This window comes from Leptopilina boulardi, unplaced genomic scaffold (assembly GCF_019393585.1).
Source record: "Leptopilina boulardi isolate dan_hultmark-lab unplaced genomic scaffold, ZJU_Lbou_2.1 LbouV2_32, whole genome shotgun sequence".
NCBI classification, from domain to species: domain Eukaryota; kingdom Metazoa; phylum Arthropoda; class Insecta; order Hymenoptera; family Figitidae; genus Leptopilina; species Leptopilina boulardi.
In genome coordinates this window covers 1,077,501-1,097,472 of record NW_026137885.1, presented here as the reverse complement: position 1 = coordinate 1,097,472, position 19,972 = coordinate 1,077,501, and the positions used below count along the sequence as shown (strand labels likewise).

General features: G+C 27.6%; 3 protein-coding genes and 1 long non-coding RNA gene across 5 annotated transcripts in view; 2 read left to right on the top strand and 2 right to left on the bottom strand.

The window, feature by feature from the left end:
• Positions 1–19,972, bottom strand: part of LOC127284189 (60S ribosomal protein L10) — an 88,066-nt gene that overhangs the window by 61,283 nt on the left and 6,811 nt on the right. The gene's annotated exons all lie outside the window — the stretch shown is intronic.
• On the top strand, positions 504–2,104 carry LOC127284193 (fatty acid-binding protein 10-A, liver basic-like). Its single transcript, XM_051309518.1, has 3 exons — positions 504–936; positions 1,666–1,770; positions 1,981–2,104. The coding sequence occupies exons 1-3, from the start codon at positions 688–690 to the stop codon at positions 2,035–2,037; spliced, it is 411 nt and encodes a 136-aa protein (XP_051165475.1). The 5' UTR covers positions 504–687; the 3' UTR covers positions 2,038–2,104.
• The window catches only part of LOC127284172 (FK506-binding protein 5-like), a 63,050-nt gene continuing 46,053 nt past the window's right edge, over positions 2,976–19,972 (bottom strand). The window contains exons 8-12 of the mRNA XM_051309488.1: positions 16,049–16,687; positions 9,002–9,264; positions 7,417–8,938; positions 6,738–7,350; positions 2,976–4,599 (exon numbers count right to left, since the gene is read on the bottom strand). Of these exons, the coding sequence (XP_051165445.1) occupies positions 4,107–4,599; positions 6,738–7,350; positions 7,417–8,938; positions 9,002–9,264; positions 16,049–16,687 (3,530 nt within the window). The 3' untranslated portion in view covers positions 2,976–4,106. The remainder of the gene's footprint in view (positions 4,600–6,737; positions 7,351–7,416; positions 8,939–9,001; positions 9,265–16,048; positions 16,688–19,972) is intronic.
• Positions 17,280–19,972, top strand: part of LOC127284197 (uncharacterized) — a 39,641-nt gene continuing 36,948 nt past the window's right edge. The window contains exon 1 of one of the 2 annotated variants that reach the window (XR_007843443.1): positions 17,280–17,609. This is a non-coding gene — a long non-coding RNA (uncharacterized LOC127284197). Of the gene's footprint in view, positions 17,610–17,645; positions 17,877–19,972 lie in introns of those variants that run through there. The other variant, XR_007843442.1, reaches the window with a different exon arrangement.

Here is a 19,972-nt window from a genome sequence, read left to right as displayed (position 1 = left end):
TTTTTTAAATAAATTTTTTTTATAAAATACAAATTGGCGGTGTTTTATAAAATGTTCTCACACTTTTTTTTTGATACCCGCATTAAAAAGAGGGATGACAATTTAAATTAGACTAATTTGATTTAAATAGAAGGGGAAAAAAAGGAAAATTAAATTTATTTTAAATTTAATTAATTTGCCTGTAATTTATATGAAAATTCTCCTTGAATAAAGGAATAATAATTGAACTTCCTGAAAAATAATTTTTTTTTTTTTTCTTTCACCATTGTCTTGAATCTTTTTTTTTCATAATTCTGCACCACTCACGCACACAATATAAAAAAAAAAAAAAATTCGTCGACGATTTGCAATGAATGCGTCAGATAAATCAACGGAGATTGGATGTCTGATGATGCGTGGGGGGCCGGTCCGGGGTCTGTTCTTCTTCTTCTCCTCCTCCTCCTCTTTAACCCGTTGAGTTTTAATCTCGAGGATCAACCTCCTCGGTATAGACTTGGTGATACAACATTGCATAATCATTGGCGGGCGCTGCTGAAGCTTATAAAAGCCGGATGTCTCACTTCTTGGACTTGTAGAACTTGTTGCGCTCCGGAAACGAAAGCAAGTGCGGATTTTTGAAAAAGAAAATTTTTTTTTTTTCTAAAGTTTCTTTTTTTATTTTCAAATTTTTAATAGAAAAAAAAAAAAATGGTGCAAATTGTTGGAAAATTTGAGCACGAGAGAAGCGAGAATTTTGAAGAATATTTAAAGAGTGTGGTTGGTGAAGAACACGCCGATAAAGCAACAACTTTTGCAAATAGTAAACCAATTCTTGAGGTTCAAAAAAATGGTGATGATTTTACTATCACTGTTACCAATGAGGGAAAAAGTAATACAACAACTTTTCAACTTGGTGTAACTTATGATGAGACAATGCCCCATGGAGCTACAATGAAGGTGAATATTTTCATTTCATAAAATTTATAAAAAAAAATTATAATTATTAATTATAATAAATTAAAAATTAGTTTCAAATTTCCCGAATTCATTTATAGCTTCATTTTTATAAATTTTATCAGATTTAATTAGTAAAATATAATAATAATAATTATGTAAAAAATCAAATATAATATTTAATTAATGTTTCATAAAGACAAATTCTTGTAAAAAAAAGAAATAATTATTTTTTACATATTCTAAATATTATTAAACAAAAATCTTGGAATTTTTACTTTTCTTAAATTTTAAAACACAGAGAATACAAGTAAATGCCAAATTTTTAAATTGTGATAAAAAAAATAAATTAATAAAAAAATTAATAATTGCCAAAACAATTTTTAAATAAAAATACCTCGCAACAATTTGAACACAAAGTTATGTAAATTAAAAAAAAAAACTATTTTTTTTTCATAATCTCGAAAAGATAAATGAAATATAAAATTTATAATATATATAAATTACTTCTTCTCTTTTTTTTCGCTATTGTGCAATCAACTACCTTAAATTTCTCACAAAAGAATTATCAGAAAATTATAGGACAATTATTTACAATTGTATAATTTTTTTTATGACTATATAAAAATTGACGTAAGAGTGTGAAATTTTGTAACAAAAACACAATACTTAAATAAACATAAAAATGATAAATACTTAAAATTTTTTTTTTTTTTTGTAAATAATTTTCAGAGTTTAACGACGCAAGACGGAGACAAATTTACTACTGAAACGGAACTTCCCAATGGAAATAAATCCGTTCGTGTTTACGAATTTACAGAAAATGGCATTACTGTTGTAAGTATTATTTTTATTTGTAGTTGAAATTTTTTTTTTTTTTTTAATAAACTTATAAATAATTATTTAAAGAATTCAAAATTATAAACAAATACTTTAAATTATCATTTGTGATTAGAAAATTCAAATTATTTAAATAATTAAAAGTGTGTTTAAAATTTTGGAGAAAAATGTATTTTTTTGTTAAAAAAAAAATGAAATTTATTTTAGCATCTATCGGACGAGAAAACAGGAGCTAAGGCAACAAGATACTACAAGAGAATGTAATTTTCGTATGAATTTTTAGGCAATCTTTTAATTTTAAATCAAGTTTCAAATAAACTTTTTATCTAGATGTTTTGATTATTTTATTTTATCCAAATTGATGAAAAAACACCAATTTTCAATATATATAAATTAACTACATTAATTAATGAATTTATTCATCTAACATTAATCAATGCCTTCAATTACTGTCATTAAATAAAATATTTTTAAAAAAATCCATAAAATTTTCCATTACATTAAGTATTTAAAAAAAAAACTGTTTAATCACCTATTTTTTTTCTCATTTCTTGCTTTTTTTTTTTTTTTTTTTTTATTTTTTAATAAACTTTATTCTTTATATACTGTAGAATTTGTTTAATAATAAAGGTATCACATTAAATCATAAGGGTGCTGTACATATAAGACGATAGTACAATTAAGTCGGTGACGATTTTGTTGGTTTATATACTCAACAATTTTTTTTTTTTTTTTTTTTCGGATATGAACAAAACAAAATAAATAGGTTTTACAATGTACGATGAATAATTATGAATTATTATAATGCACATATAAAATTAAAAAATATAAAAAATGTTTCTCCTTCTCTCGATGGTAAGAAATTCATTTTTAAAGAGGGGGAGGGGAAGATATATCATGCTTGGACAAAAAAAAAAGATCTTTTTTTTTCATTTTTTTTTTGATTTCTTACTCTCCAGAGAAGGTGGTTTTTTTTTTCTTTTTTTTCCTACAAGAGCAATTCCATGCGCTTATTAACAAAATTCGTAATATTTTCTTAGCTGAAACAAGAAGCGAGCTCTCCACAATTTATAAATTCGTAAAAAAAAAAGAAAAAAATAAAAAACGATCACGCCCGGTAATAGTGACATTAAATTTCAACGACTAATTAAAAAAAAAAAATAAAAAAAATAAAAATGGCGTGATGAGCACCACGCGACATATTTTAATTTTTTTTTTTCTTTAATATTGCTCTTCGAGCGACAAATAATATTCATCATCAACTGCTTATTTACACAACAAAATTCAAGCTTACTTTCTTTCTCTCTCTCTCTTTCTCTCTTTCATTCTTTCTTCCTCTCAGGAATAACTTTTTAAGTTTCAATGCGACTTTAACAGCACACCGAAGCAATTAAGCAATAATGCGGTACGTTCAAATAGGTAAATATATCTTTCAATATCTATATATTATTCGTTTATCATACGTAAGTAGATTAAAACATCATTCACTTTTAATTAATTCCTACTTTGGATCAGGCTCACCCTTCAAGCTCATTCCCGAATGTTTCCATGTAGAAAATTATTAATTTTTTTTTTTCTCAAAAATTTACAAAAATATAGATAAAATTGATTTCATTTTAAGTTCTTTTTTTCAAAAAAAAAAAATCCGTTTTTTTTTTGTCGTTACCAAAAATTTCTCTAAAAAAAAAATGTGATTAAAAACACTCTTTTTGGTGTCAAAGAAATTAATTTGTAAAAAAAAAATTACTACTTTTAAAAAAATGTTTTTTGTAATTTAAATTTTTTTTTAAAAATTTAATGAAAAAACAGATTTTTTTTGGAAAAAAAAAATATATCTTTTCCCTAAAATCGAAAAAGATATCTATTGTAAAATGTATCAATGATTAACAAAAAAAAAAAGTGATTTCATTTTGTAAAATTAGTTAGGAATTTTCTTTTATCAGAAAAATGTTCATATTTTAAAAATTATATATTCTTATAGTAAGGAAAAAAAAAATTAACTTTTTTAAAAAAATTACTATTAAAAATAATTGATTTGTGGAAGATATGTGGATTTAAAAATTGAAATTTAAAAATAACAAAAAAAGAACGATAAACAATATAAATTAAAAAGGACAAACAGAATAAACACAAAGGGACAAATTTTTTTTGTTGGCAATGAAACGTGGTCAAAGAGCCGCTGATCGGATTTTGAAAAACTTACAAAAAAAAAAAAAAAAACAACATCAAAGACCAGTAGAAAAGAAAAATTATATCGAAAATGCGATACAATTTTCTAATATTGTTTTTTTTTCTTTTTTTCTTTCTCTTTCTCTTTATTACTAAATCCCAATTCACTCTGTGATTAGTAATTGATTGTCAGTGGGTGATGCAATTGGAGAAATATCTTTTTTAGGCACATCTTCCTCGATATTATTTGTTGTTGTTGTTGTTGTTGTCGTGACACTTTCGATTTTTTTTATTACACAATTGCCATTTTGAACAATTGGTTTGACATTTTTTGTTATTGCTTTTCCATTTGTTTTTGCAACGGAGGATGATTTTGTTGTTGTTGTTGTTGTTTTTGTAAGTGGAGCGCTGCTGACCTTTTTTGTTGGCGATGTTGCAGTTTTTAATGTTGATGTACGTTTTACCGTTGATGTTGCTGTGACAGTTGTTGCACCCGATGAACGACTTGTTTTTAATGGCGCCGAATTGACGCGCGACGAAATTTGTTTATTCGCCGTCTCTTTTATTTGTTTGTCAATAATTGTTGATTTCACCGCTGAGACACGTGGCTTTGTTGTTCCAACTGATGCTCCAATTGTTGCTGGTGCCGTTTTCGGCCTGAAGATATCAAAAAAGAGAATTCAGGTTTTTATTTATTTTAAAGTTTTTTTTTACAGGGATTTATTATTATATTAGTTTATTAATAACAAAATAACTTTTGTTTTTTGCATGAAATTAATAATTTTATTCATCTAAACTTACTAAAAGTATTATTTGTTTAATAAATAATTGCTTGGTATTTTATTTTTTTTTAAAAAGAATCTAATTTACACTTTTTGTAATTTTCAATATTTTAATATTAATAATGTGAAAAAAGTTTTTAAATAAAAATTTCGAGTTTATTATTTAAATTTTAATCTTGTTATTTTCATAGTGATTTAATTTTTATACAATTAATTAATTAAATTATAAATATTTTAAGAATTTAGTAACATTAAATAATATTATTAAAATAGAGATTATTTAAAAGATAAGATAAGAGATTTTAAAGAGATTATTTTTTTTTTAAAGAATGAAAATAATTTTTTTTCAGAATTAATTAATTATTTGTAAATAAATTAATTTTTTAATTTCTGAAAAGAATATAAAGAATTTGTAAAAAAAATTAAACAGATTTTTATATTTTAAATAGTTAGGGTCAGTCGGGGTAAATCCGAACGGGGGGTAAATCCGAACGCTAATTATTTCAGCTTAATTAAAATTTTTAAAAATAAGTTCGATATGAGAATTTTTACCTCAGATCCTCTTGAAGAGATTCTAAGTATTATCCCATTTTTTGTTTGTTAATTAGCAACAGCATAAACAAAGATAACAAGTATTGCAAAAAAGATTGAAAATCAAAGATGACACTCTTTCAGTATTTTGTCTCGTATTTGAAGAAAAAGAAGCTAAAAATTCATTTTATTATTTACAATTGTTTGTTATGAATACTAGAACAGAAACTATATTTGATTTTTGCCTTCTGTAAAATTTTATTAATAATATCAGACCGTTCGTATTTACCCAAGAAAATTGGAAAACTGGGGTAAATCCGAACGGTATTTTTAATAATTTTTTTTTACATCAAAGCCACACAAAATTGTTTTTATTTGATTACACTATTATTTTAACATTATAAAAGTACATAGAAAAAAGTTTTTCTTTCTATACGTATCCTCGTTAGTAATTAATAAGCAGAAACTTAATCTCTGTTCTCTCGAAGGAGTGTTTCAATTTTTTTGCCAAATGGTTTGTTGAAAAAAGTTTTTCAGGATCTTAATAAAATTTGGTATTCTACGGTTTTTGGGGTCGCTAATTACCAATTTGAAGTCAGTTTTTCAAAATTCAAAATGGCGGACGAGAATTAAAAAATTCATTGGATTCGCTCGAAAATTGTTACTCGGGGGGTTTCAGGGTTAGCAAATTTGATCATTTTTAAAAATAAGTTTTAGGAAAGTACGCCATTTTGAATTTAAAAAATTTGACTTTTATTTTTGTATTTACATTCAATCACTCCAAAATACTTTCTGTACCAAGTTTTGCAAAAATCCGTTATGATTTGATAAAGTTATTGAAGGTTTTAATTGTGTAATGCATTTTAATTTTTAACCTGTTTGATTTTTGTATTTATATATGATGCATTATTACATAATAGGTTTATTATCGTATTTTTTTTGAGTTTTTATATAAGTTTAACAATTGCAATACTTTAAATTTATTTTCCCTAAGATTTTTCTGAAATACAGTGGCGTTCGTATTTACCCCCATATTTTAGGAAAGTTGCAAAGTATCGAGGTAAATACGAACGCTAAGTTTCCTGCGATTGTAATTTATCAAAAAAATTTTCTACCCCATAAAATTGTTCTATGGAAGTAAAGTAACAACTTCATGCACCAGAATACCGGAAGTATTGTCTTTTAAAAGAAAAAACTTATGTTATTGTTGAAACTTACTAAAAGCGTTCGGATTTACCCCAGTTGACCCTAAATGATTTTGAAAAACAAATTTAATGAATAATTAAAAAAAAAAATTACTTTTAGGGTTAATTCTTTTAAGATGTTTATTATTGATAAAATTAATAATTTGAATATTATTGTATTAATTTTGATATATTTGTGTCCATTTAAGGGACATTATTATAATTATAATAAATTTTATTTATATTTATTATTTTTTTTTAGTATTTTAATAATAATGATTAAAAAAGTAAAAATTACCTAGTAGTTGCCGTGGCAGTTCTCGGAGCAGTGGAACTAATTTTCGCGGCAGTGGAAGTTGCAGTCGATTTTGGCTTTAGAGACGCGGCAGTAGCAGTGGAAGTTCGAGTTGTCGAGGAAGACTTGACTAGTGTTGTTTTAGTGACAGTCGATGGTTTAGTTGTTGTTGTTTTTGGAACAGTTGATTTTGTTAACGATTTTACATCGCCATTGAGTGTAGATTTTTTATCACCAGCAGCTAATGAAGTTGTCTTTGACGATGAAACTAGAGTTTTCGGTTTAGCGGCAGTGGTTGCTGTTGTTGTTGTTGTTGTTGTTGTGAGACGTGGTGTAATTTTAGGAGCAGTTGTACTTGTTTTTGGAACTGGTGCCGCTTTAAAAGTACCACTTGTTTTGCTACCAATATTTGTCATTGGCTTTGTATCCAATTGTTTTGGTCTCGATATCGTTGATTTTTTCGCCGCTGTTGCTGCCGTTGTTGCACTACTTCTTGCCGTTTTTGTCGGTGAAGTTGGCAACGATTTAACAGGAGCCTTCGTCGACGTTTTTGTCTTTGAAATTGGTGCCACTGTCTTTTTCGCTACTGTCACAGCTGCCGCAGTGACAACGGTACCTAAAATTTAAAAAAAAAATGTTAATATTTCCAGATAAGAAAAAAATGATTTTTTTTTACAAATACCTGTAATAGCAGCAACAATTTCGTTTTTCGTTTCTTCAATTTTCAAACTTTCGATATTAATTGATTCCTTTTGTTCGACAATGATAGACTCTTTTGGAATTTCACTTTCCGTGACAATATTCTCTTTTATTTCATTTATTTCACGTTCCAATCCAGTAAATTCTTGCAATGATTCCGATAAATTTAAAATAGGCGGATAATTTGTTTTCTGTTCAAAATCATTGTTTTCAATTAATTTCTCATCGGGAAATTTACCAACATCATTTTGTAAATGTTCTTCATCTAAACTCAATTCAAATAATGTTTGTGATTTCTCTTGAATTTCAGGATCAAATTCAATATCATGAATTTCACCCTCAAAATCTGGAGTTTCAATTAAATTTTCTTCTTTTTTCTCAATAAATATTTCTTTTTCCTGAATTTCTTTATTATCCAATGATTCATTTTTAATAACCTGAGGAATTTCCTCATTTATCGAAAGAGTCTCCTTATTTTCCAAAATTTCTTCCTTTGTTTCAAGATTTTCATTATCAAAATGACTTTCAATAGTTTCAAAATGATTTTCTTCTTTAACCAATAAATTTTCATGAGGAAAAATATTTTTATTCTCAAGAATTTTTTCCTCTACATCATTTTGTGAACTATCAATATTAGATGATTCCGAATGATCGTCAAATTGATTATTCGTCTCAATGGGATAATCACGATATTGAGAATTATTTTCACATTCTGAGATCTTTCGTGAATCTTCAGTGAAAGGCACTTTTGTATCAATTAAACAAATATCATCGACATTATCAGTTGACGTCGCGGAATAATTTACTGATTTCATATTTTCCTCGTTTAACGTCTCTCTCAATGTTTCCATATTGAAGGGATTCAACGAAGCTTGCGCTTCGGACTCTTCTACAAAAGGTGGAGAAATTTCTTTTTTTTCATCATTATCATTATCATTATTTTCAAAACCATTAACATTATCGGAGAAATCAACATCAGTTAAATCGTGAACTGCATTGAGATCAACATGATCTTCATCTCTTTCAAATGCTGCTTGCAAATCACTGGGAGTAAATGACATTGCCATTGGATCTTTTGCAATATCATAATCACCACGTTCTGAATCGGCAAATGAATAATCCATTGCTGACACTTCATTTCGTTGAAATTCACTAGTGAGAAAACTTGTTGTTGATTCATCGCCAAATTCAGCTTTTGTTGATGAAATTTCCGATTCATCAAGACATGATTCAAGTGGTTTCGATAATGGTGATGCTGCGCCGTCAATGTCCCTTGGTCTCGCCGATACTCCTTTTTCAAATTCCTCCTCACTTGGAATATCAATATTATCCATTACTTGTGGCGTTTGTTTCAATGGTGAACCAGCAACGGGGAAATCTTGTATAATTTGACGTTGTGAAAACATTGATGGCGGAATGAATTCCTTTGCATCGGGATTCAATGAAAAATCCATTTTATCCTCCTCGAAATCTTCTTTTTCAATTATTAATTCCTTTTCGCTACACTGAAAAATTAATAAATTTAATTTTTTTACTTTAAAATCACTTTTTTTTTTTTTTTTACTCACCTCTGTGTTTAGAAACTCGGACGATTGACTTTTCGGTTCAGTCTCAATTTTCGAATGAGATTCTTCGTCGTTTTCGGAGTCGTCTTCAATAAGAGGCTTTGGACTTGCCTCTTTCTCCTTAGATTCGTTGGACGTCTCGTTCACCTGAACAGGTGAATCTTTATCCTTATCTGGCTCGACGCGGTAATAATTCCACTCGTCCTCGGAATCCTCGCTGTCCGCTACATTATCTGCCTCAGGAAGCAGTTCATTTTGTCGAGATTCTGAAAAAAAGATTATTTCATAAAAATTTCATTTGAAAAAAAAAAAAAAAAAAAGAGACGAATAAAATTCTCACAATGACAACGAAATTTACAAAACAAATTAAATTACAAATTAACAGAGAAAAATGAAAATATACTTAATTATTGATTCAAAGTTCATTGATCCCTAATAATAAGGGAGGAGACTTCTCGAAAATATTCTTCTAATTTATACACCCAATTACCTTTTTTTTTTCAAATATTGAATTTCAAATGTGAAATTTGAATTTAGAAAATTGAATAATAGAAAAAAGGACGATTTCTGAACAGGAGCAATCGCCGGTGACTAAAAGCAACTACGCCTGCCAAGAGAGATGCATTATCGATCTAGTCTGGAGCCCCAGAGAAAATCCCCTCTTTTCTCCGCTCCTGACACCACCCACCTGTACACACTAGTAACCAGCCGCTCCTCATCTCGATTCACTCTTTCGATATATATATATATATATACCTGTTTTTTTTAAAAAATCGAAAACGTTCTTTCAAAAAAAAAGGGTGGAGATTTTTTTTTTTTTTCCAATCAATAATTTTTCTCTTGTAATTTAATTTTACTCTTTTATCCAGAAAAGACGAATTGTTGAAATTTTTAAATTAACACAAAAGCAATTTGAGGGAAAATTAAATTTTGCAAGAAAAATAGCATATATATTAATAATGGCGTTCAATTTTGAATAAAAATTGTTTTCGAATAAGAATTATGAACGGGGGCTGGAATAACGATGAAAAACTAAACCTACGTTTCAAGCCACTCACTTATATTTTAGATTTAAATACCATTTTCTACCAACGCGCGCAAAAGCTAGTTAGCATTCTCACTTTGAAAGAGATAAAAACAAAACCAACTTTTAAAGATCCTTTAATAACGTAAAATCTCCAATTATTAAAACTCCCTTAAAAATGGAAATTATTTCCAATTCTTTCTTATTCATTTTCGAAGGAGGACAATAAAAAAAAACCTCCCTTTTTTTACACAATTTAATAAGAATTTTTCTACTAAATAAAATTTGACTTAAAAAAAAAAATGCCAAATTTTTTGATTTACATTTTTTGGAATAGTTAAAAAACATTTTTTTCAAATGCGTGTGTGGGAAGAGAAGAAACACGCCCTTTGAGAGGGCAAACAATGAATATTATGCTCAAAAGTGGTTCAAGATGACGGGCAAGAATTTTTTTTTTTTTTACATTAATAAATGTCTAAAACGCGATATAAATTTTTTTTTTTTTTCCCTCTAAAGTTTCAATCTTTGCTTCTTGCATGAGCTTCAAAAACCTATAGTGTCACGTTGTCACGCGAATCCGGCAACCAACGAGGTCTAATTTTAACCGGGGGTCTCACTTGGCTGTGCTATTCAAGGCCCGGTTTCTTCTGGTTTCTCTTTCGAGAGAGAGAGAGTGAATCGAGCATTTCGTACTCCTTTTCGATACTATCTTGACACGAGAGTCTATTTAAAAGATGAATGTTCCCCTGCAAGACGGTATCAGATTCTAAAGAAACAAATTTTTATCAAAAAAAAAATACAGCGATTTTTTTTTTTATCTAAATTAATAAAAAGCATTTAATTTCTTTTTTTTTCGTATAAATAAGGAAAAATTATTTTTCAATAATAAAATGAATTATTTACAATTTGAAAAATAGGTAATGAATCATTTTTAAAGAATTTTGTATCAAATCCAGAGCAATTAAATCTATAAAGGATAAAAAAAAAGAAGATAATACTCTTGTTTTTAATGCACATGTCTTGTCATCGATTCAAAAAATAATAATTGATAATCAAGAAATTATTTGAGAAATTGTTTTATTTAAAAAAAAAAAACATTTCATTGATTTTACAAAACAATTGTTTTGCTCATTAAAAAAAATGTAATTTCATAAAAAAAAACAATAGTCACTGTATTTTAGATAAATATAAATCCAGTGTGAAAATAAATAAAATCTTTTTAGAGATCTATAAATAAAGTGATCTTTATACGTATAGCGTCAATTTATTCATGAATTTTGCTGACTTTGTAGCCACATTTTACGAAGAATAAAACCAAGTTGAATTTTGCAACGCTTAAAAGAATAAAATATAAAAAAAAATTAATACTCAATTAAAAATGTTAATTGCAAATAATTTCCAAAGTTTCAATTTGTAAAATAAATTTTTTCCCTTTTCATAAATAAATAAAAAAATTAATAAATTTTCCAAATTACAAAATAAGATTATATATATATACACGAAGCTTTTTGTAATGGAATAATAAAAGTTTGTACTCGACATAAATGGAACTTTGAATATAAACTTCTAGCCAATTATAAAGCCGTAAAGGAGTTCCCGGAGTTAAGCGCAGAAAAGGAAATGTTTTGTTCATTTTACCAACGATATAAATAATATGAATTAAACTCACGACGTGGGATTTTTGAAGACCGAAAATAGAGCGAATTGCTTTTCAATTGAATATTTACCTTATTTAGAATTTTTTTTTTTTCAAATAAAAAAAAATAAAAACTCTGAATAAAAAAAAATTTTAATGAGAAAAATACGATTACGAGAAATGTAAAAAAAATATATATATATATATATATATAAAAGTGATAAGACAATAGTATGTCTATTTCGAGTATTTAGAGGAAAAAAAAAAAATTGCAAAGAATTGTGAGCGACAGTAATAAAGGACTGATTTTTATGCATCGGAGATACGATACAACTTTTTTTTTTCTACTTCAAAGTTTTTCCAAAGCAAATTCAACATTCAAATGCAACAACCACAAGTCACGCTTGAAAATTCAGTGAGAAACTACGTTTCTTAAAATTGCGTGCTCTTCTTTTCAAAAGAACTTTAACTAAATAAATGTCTAAAGAGAAAAAAGTTTCATAAAATTGAAATTAAATTTTTTAATATAATTTCTATATATAGTATCGAAAAAAAATTATAACCTATACACAAAACAAATTTAAAAAATATAAATTAATTAATAAAATAAAATTATTAAAAAATTATTACTCATTAAAAAATAAGTAATTAAAAAGTAAAAAAAACATGTCAGCTTTAAAGGCTGCAAGTACTTTTTAAAATGCAATAATTGACGGTTCTTAATCAATAGTAAGCATTGAAAAATTTTAATTACTATGTTGATAGTGTTCGAGCAGTTGTAACTCTTAATTTTACGACTGACAATCATTTCACTTGCGTTAAAGAAAAAAAAACAACATTCTGAAAGAAAAGTTATTTTTAACTATTTCTCTTGGCGATACGATAGATTTCCTCTCATAGTTTAGAAAGAAGGTTCTCGTCATCGGAAATGAAAGGTCAAGTTTCATTCATGATAACGGTTATTGAACGTTTTTTTTCAATTTATTTTTTTGTTAAAGAATATTTTCGTTGTTTAATTCTAACTTAAACTGTCAGAAATTCTTCCAAAAAAAAATGTTTAAATAGTTATAAAAATAAATTTAAACAAAAATGTAAAAAGAGGTTAGGAATCCCAAAAAATAAACAAAAATTGAGTAAACAATAAAAAGATGAATTTAGTTACCAAAAAAAAAATTGTGTAGAAAATTTTTACTCACATTAAGATCACAAAATGATAAAAAAAAAAAACACCGCAACTGGCAAAATTATCCATGCAAATGTCACTAGGAAAAAATAATAATAAACACAAATCGCGAAACAACTTTTTTAACATAAAGGGCGTTAACTGCATTCAGCATCTGCTGTGCAAGATTTTGAATCTATTTAAAAATCCTAATAGTAAAAAAGAAAAACTCAAGGACAGATGTTCCCACGTTATAATCTTTGTTAGAGACCAGGCACTTGCTCAACACCTGACTCTCACACAAACGAAACTAAAGCAACTCGCGGAATCGAGACGCAAAAAAGAAAAAAACTGACACACACATACGTACATAAAGAAATTCTCACGACTCTCGCGTTGAGATAATAAAGATAATGATTTATTTAAGAATGTGAAGTGTAACGGCTTAACCGGCCGGCCGGCGCCGATTCAAAATTCAAATTCTCAACACGTTCAACAACGACGATGGTGGACCACAAATGCAACAACGTACCTTATCAAAGACTCGTTTCTACACACACACACACACCGGGGGATTTTATTTTTTTTACTCCACAATTCCTTTTTGGAAAAATTCACTTCCTGATTATTGATGAGCACGAGATTAAATATCGACACCTTCACAATTTACAAGAACAATGAGAATAAAAAAAAAATCTTTTTCTTTTCTTTTTTGTTTTCTATATACACGCGAAGAAAAGATGTCTACACAAAAGTATCGCTCTGCTTCTCAAGACCAACTGCCGCGCGCGCTCCCTCCACGAGTTCTCCGCACCCTACCCCGCCATTGGTCCAAGTTACCCCTCTTTTCCCGCCAATCGAGCACGACTGTCCAAAAAAAGAACCAATTAAACAATGGCGCGCCAAAATTCAAAAAGTGTGCAATTTAAAAAATTTTTTCCATTTAAATTTCAAAAAAAAAAATGAATTTATTCCTCATTAAAAAAAAGTTTGCATCTCTTTTTAATATATTTAACTTTCTAAATGCATTTAAATTGCAAGCCATAAAATATTTTTGTTCCATCATTGGAATTCTACCGGAAACTGACACGTAATAAAGCCTCCACAGCAGGTGGTATGATGTCAGGATTAACATACTTTTGCCAAGTTTAATGTCGAGATGAAACAAAACTTGTTTATTTGGAATAAATAATAAGCAAATTGCAACTGGAAAATTAACCACTGTACTTAATCAAATCCAATATAATGTTCATTCGTAAAAAAAAATCTATATTAATTTTTCTTTCAGTCAATTAATTATATTATTTTATTAATCACTTTTCTTTTTATTTCTTTCTTTCACTTCATGTATAAACAAAATTATTAAGATAAAAATAAAATTTTATGTATACAGTGGAACCTTGATTTCATTTTTTGCGCATAAGAATTAATATTAAGCTTGTTTCACATGTAATTTTTTTTTATGAGAATAAGACAATAGTGCCACCTGGTGGCAATTGCAAACAACTATCGCGCGAAATTTAAAAATTATTTTCAAAACTAATTTTGTTTTTAATTAATTATTTTAATTAATTATTTTAATTATTTATTTGAATATTAATTTTAAAATTCTATATCGAATTTTATGATCGCATTTCCGAGAATATCTGACATAAATCGAAAGTAAATAACTGAAAAGATTATCGATAAAGGTATGAATTTTTTTTTTTCGTGAAAGATTTTCAGAATTGAAATGGGAATCTTGATAAACGATCCCAAGGAAGCGCCCACATTATATATATGTATAGTCAAATGGAAAACAGAGGCGTGGGCAATGACATAGAAATATGTCGTTTGGGATTGCCTTGTGGTGCATTTGCAAGTATTTTTTTTTTTTTTTTATTTTTATCAATGTCTCTTGCGCACATACTGGTTTTGGGCCACTTCCCTATAAGTGTAAGGTACAGATATTGGTAGCACGCGTGAATTCTCATTAATATGGATCTTATGTGGGATGAACGTACTCTTATATATATATATATATATATATTCGCCAAGAGTCCGGCCCACTTTCTGCTACTTTAGCTCACTCTTTTAGCTTTCACCACCTTGTGCCAGTCACTGCACTTCCTGCACTGATTACCGTCTATATCACTAGTTAGCGAATCAGACCAGATTCGTCTCTTCTTTTGTGAATAGTTTAATAAACTCAAAACGATATAGTTCTTTTAATTGGATATTAATCACTCTCTTGTTATTAGCTTCCGGTCTGCAAGTTAGACAGACTAATGAAAATGAAGTGAAATATTAGTAATAATTAATAACTGTCACTTCGATTTTTTTTAGGTTAGGAAGTGCTGCGCAAAGTTCACCTTAACGCACTTACGCACCCTAATGTAACTGTGGCGGGAAATTTAAAAATTGTATTTTTTGTTTTAAATTAATATTCAGAGTATTAAATATTAAAACCCTTTGAAGAGCAGTAGAACTATATTTCAAAAAAAAAAAAAAAAAAAAAATTGATGGGGTGTGAAAATAATTTGAATTGAAGCGAGAACAACGCGGTGTACCGCACAATTAAATGAAGAGAGAGAAAGAGCTTGATTCGAGGCTGGAGGAAAAGCTCGGTTTTTTTCTCGCCCCTAATTGGAATCTCTGATTCTCTCTACCTGACATTTGCCCTCAACAGCCATAGAGACTAAAATACTGTATACGCATTTGTCGGAGGGAAATATATATATATATACCTACTCGTGTGCACGCATCAGTGCAGGGGGAACGAGGAAAGTTATTCCGGTGCTTTATGCAGGAGAAGATTTAAATTTTGCTTTAGCCCTCACAAATTTTTGACTAAAAAAATATTTCCATTCTTATTTTTTTATTTTAAAAAATTTAATTAGATAATAAATTTAGAAAAATATTTCCATTTTTTTCTATTTACACTATTTTTTTTTTTATTAACAAAAAAAAAAAATTAAACAATAAATTTAGAAAATGTAATTCATTCTTTCTATTTAAACGATTTTTCAAATTATTTTTTATTTAAAAAAAATTTTAATTAAATATTCTGACGCTTTACGATAAAATTGAACGTAGCTACAAAAAAAAATTTTAGGTTATGTTTTACAAAAAAAATTAAATTAAATAATCGAAAAAAAAATTCGAAACTATGAGAAAATATAATCTAAAATTTTATGCAGTTAAATTCCCTACATATATATATATAAAAAGAAATTTTTCAGTACTCACTCGAATCGGTGGAATTTTGTGAATCATCTAAATTATCCTCCTTTTGTAAATTATCATTCTCAGATTGTGACTTTTCAGGGAAAAGTTCACGTGAGATTTTTTCAAATGGAACACTTGCATTATCAACAGCATCCACATCTGTTTCTGGACCCAAATCTTCATCAGATTCGTCATCGTCATCATCGTCATCATCATCATCATTCTCTTCCTTATATTTTGCTGAACCATTTTCATGTTTTCCATTAGTTGAATTATCATAATTAAAATTCTCATTATCAATGTGTAATGAACCATTGGTTTGATGATTTTGTTGTTGTTGTTGTTTTGAAAAATTCATCTCAAATGGACAACATCCCATATCGACTGCATGAATATTTTCTGAATTATCATCACGTGGTCCAAAATTCATATCAAATGGATAAGAACCAGTATTATCCATTGGATTGAAATTTGTCGATTGTTGGACGTCCTGCGGAGAATTGGGATCCATTCTCAACGCAAGGGACGACCGATTATTTTTTAACTTTGCTTCAATATCTGTTGGATGCGTTAAGAAAACAACAATCACTGAGATGTTGTCTTGTGATTGTAAATTTTTTGCAACCTCCACCAAATAATGACTCGCCTTTGTGTAATTTTCTGCAACAAAAAAAAAAAATAATTAATATTCAGAAACCTATTTTTTACAATTAGTAAATAAAACATGAAATGGGAAAAATTTAATATTTGAAAAGTGGAGAAATTAATTCCTTGTTATGAGAATTGTAATTTTGTCATTTAAACAATAAATGAATTTTCAATGTTAAATTACATTCTCCTCTATTATAATGTTTCGTTGGCTAGTGACAGAGGATTCAATTATTTTCAATTATCGCGTAAATCACATTTCGCGCTTGAATAAAGAAAACCGTTATTCCCGGTCAAATTATCGCTATCAGTTAAATTTTCAGCTGAATTCCCCGTTCGTTTATTTATTTATTTTTTGTATTCTATATAGAAGAAACAAAAAAAAGGTATCTTTTATTTCTAAAGTATAAAACTGTCATAAATATAACCTACTTGTCAGAGAGTGGAAGTTAAAAAAAAATTACTATGCGAAACGAAATGCAAATCTGATTGGTTGATCACGATAATGCACAACCAATCAGATTTGTGCATTTCTGTCGGTAATTTTTTTTTTTTCAAATAAAAACTTGTAAATGCTCCCTTATACATTTTAGAAAACAATAATCCATTTAACTGTCAGTCGAAAATTTTGTTGTTTTTCTATTATTAAAAAAAACAATTCTCTACTAAAAGCCATTTTCCCACGTTTAACTTAAAGAAAAGGTTTCAAGTATTTAATTTTGTGAAAAAGCTTTTATGTTGGTATTGGCACGTGTGACACTTGAGACATTGTGTGGTAAATTCAGACGATAAGTGCGGTGAGGGAGGTCCGTGATATTTTAACTCTGCCACCCACGACCCTTGAAGAAGAGGAGGAGAAAAAGGGGGCCAGTGAAAGTGCATTTTAGGGCGAACGAAGCAAGAGGCTAATAGCACCGTGAAAATGTACAAGAGGGTGAATAATATATACATATATATACATAACCGTGTGCACATAACTTTTATAAGTATCACATAAAATATACGAGCAGCAATCACTCGACATAGTTAACGATATATGTGTACAGAAGCGTTCTATTCATTTTTATCTCTTCATCCCTTGTTATTCCGAGCGAACATATTTAGGGTTAGAAGAGAAAGGAGATGAAAACTTTTTGATTTATATCCCAAAAATTAAGTATCGACTAAGCAAGTTATGTCCTCGATAAACACTAAATCACCGGTAAGACAATTTTATCAAATTTATTTTTTTTTTATTTTTGAGGTTAAATATATTTTTTCATACATGTCAGATTGAAATAAAATTTTATTCTAACTTCGTATATCAATAAAATAAAACGGTTTTGTTTGTTTTAAAAAAAGGAAATCCCATAAAAATAAAGTCGGTAAAGTAGATTTAAATTATTAAAAAGTTATGTAAGGCAAAAATAATCAGTAAAAACTTTCATTTTCTTGGGGATTTAAATAATTTTAAATTTGGTAATTTTAAAAAAAGAATAATATAAAATAAAAAATCTAGTATAGATTCTGGAGGCTTAGAGCAATGACCCCTTTGAAACGCCTGCGTAACTGTCTTGTTCCATCTCTCTCTCTCTCTCTTTCTCTCATTTCTCCCTTTCGTTCTTATTTTGTTTTCCGTGTACCATTTTATATGTTTCTCTCATTTGGAATTTCTCTCTCTCTCTCTTATTTTATTTTTCCTTTTTATTTCCATCCGTCGCGCTGGCGCTTCGTACAAAAAGCCTCTTATCCATATGGGGTTGCAACCCTTTCTGCTTTACCAACCGAAGATGTAAATTATTTTTTTTTTTATTTTTCATTAATCAACAAAATTTCTTTCTTTCAATTTTTGTAAATAAATTTAATATCTAAATCCAATTATTTAGCTTCTTTTTTTGTATAAAGCATTTTCTTGTAACATAGTTTATAATTTCTGATTAAATATATATTTCATAAACAATAAAAATGCAAATTCAAAAAAAAAATAGAAAATTGCAATTTACGCAAGTACTTCAATTGATGACGGTATTTTTTTTTTTTTTTTAAATCTAAAATTAAATCCGAATGCTTTTCATTAATATTTATAGCAGTTAGTTCCACTTCAAAGAAAAAAAAAGGAGCTAATGCATTATTTTTTGTTTTACAAGTGCTGCACGCAAAGTCATCGTGCATCCATTTCGTTTCGGCCCATTCTCAGAGTGTGGAGTGAAAATTTACATACAGAGCTCTCGTACATATATAATTATTACTTTAAAATACTTATGGGCGAGGTTTTACAACATATACATTTGAGCACACTGTAATATACCTAAATTATACAAATATATCTATATATATATAAGTGTGAAGTTACAAACGATGAGCATGACACAAAACATTGACCAGTGAACTCAAAATTCTGATGCAATGTTTTTTTTTTTTAATATATCCCGGGACAAAAAAAATATATTTAATTATAATAAAAAAAATTTCCCAAATTAATTAACATAACATTTTAATTATAATAATTATTAGTATATAATTATAATAATTAATATTTACTTAACATTTATTTACTATTTATTTATTATTTATCCTATTATTTATTATAATTATGTTAATTAACCTTAGATATATTAAATATTTTTTATGTATTATTATTTTTAATTTATAATATTAATATTAATATTAATATTAATATTATTATTATTATTATTATTATTATTATTAATCGAGACATTTTATGTATATTTTGTTACCCCCACACAATAATAAACCATGTGAGATAAAATCAAGTGAAAATTGTCCCAACAAGAGAACAATAACCCTAATTTTCAAAGAGTTAGTTGACAACCGCTCATTATTGTAATCTCATATCCATTCATTGAATTTCTATCGATTATATGTTTTGCCATTCGATTATCCCTTTGAAACTTTATATATATAACCACTTTTGGAAATGAGAATTAAAAAAAATGAAAAATTTTCATAAATATAATTTTTGAATAATTTTTTTCTAATTTTAATTATGTAATTGAAAAAAAAATTTTATTTTGAAATAATCTATTACTTGACAATTATCAAATTAAAATTTCTTTGTATTAAATAAATAAGTATTTATATCAAATAATTATTATTTGAATTAATTAAATTTTTTGTCAGTGATATTAATCTATATTAATAAAATCAGACTTTTGTCTGTACATTGCTTCAAATTAATTTTTTCTTGCATAGTTTATCATTTTAAGTAGTAAAGATAACAAATATGCCATAAATAAAAATTCTGTCTGTCTGTCTATCTGTCTGTCTGTCTGTCTGTCTGTCGTCAATATTTTGTAC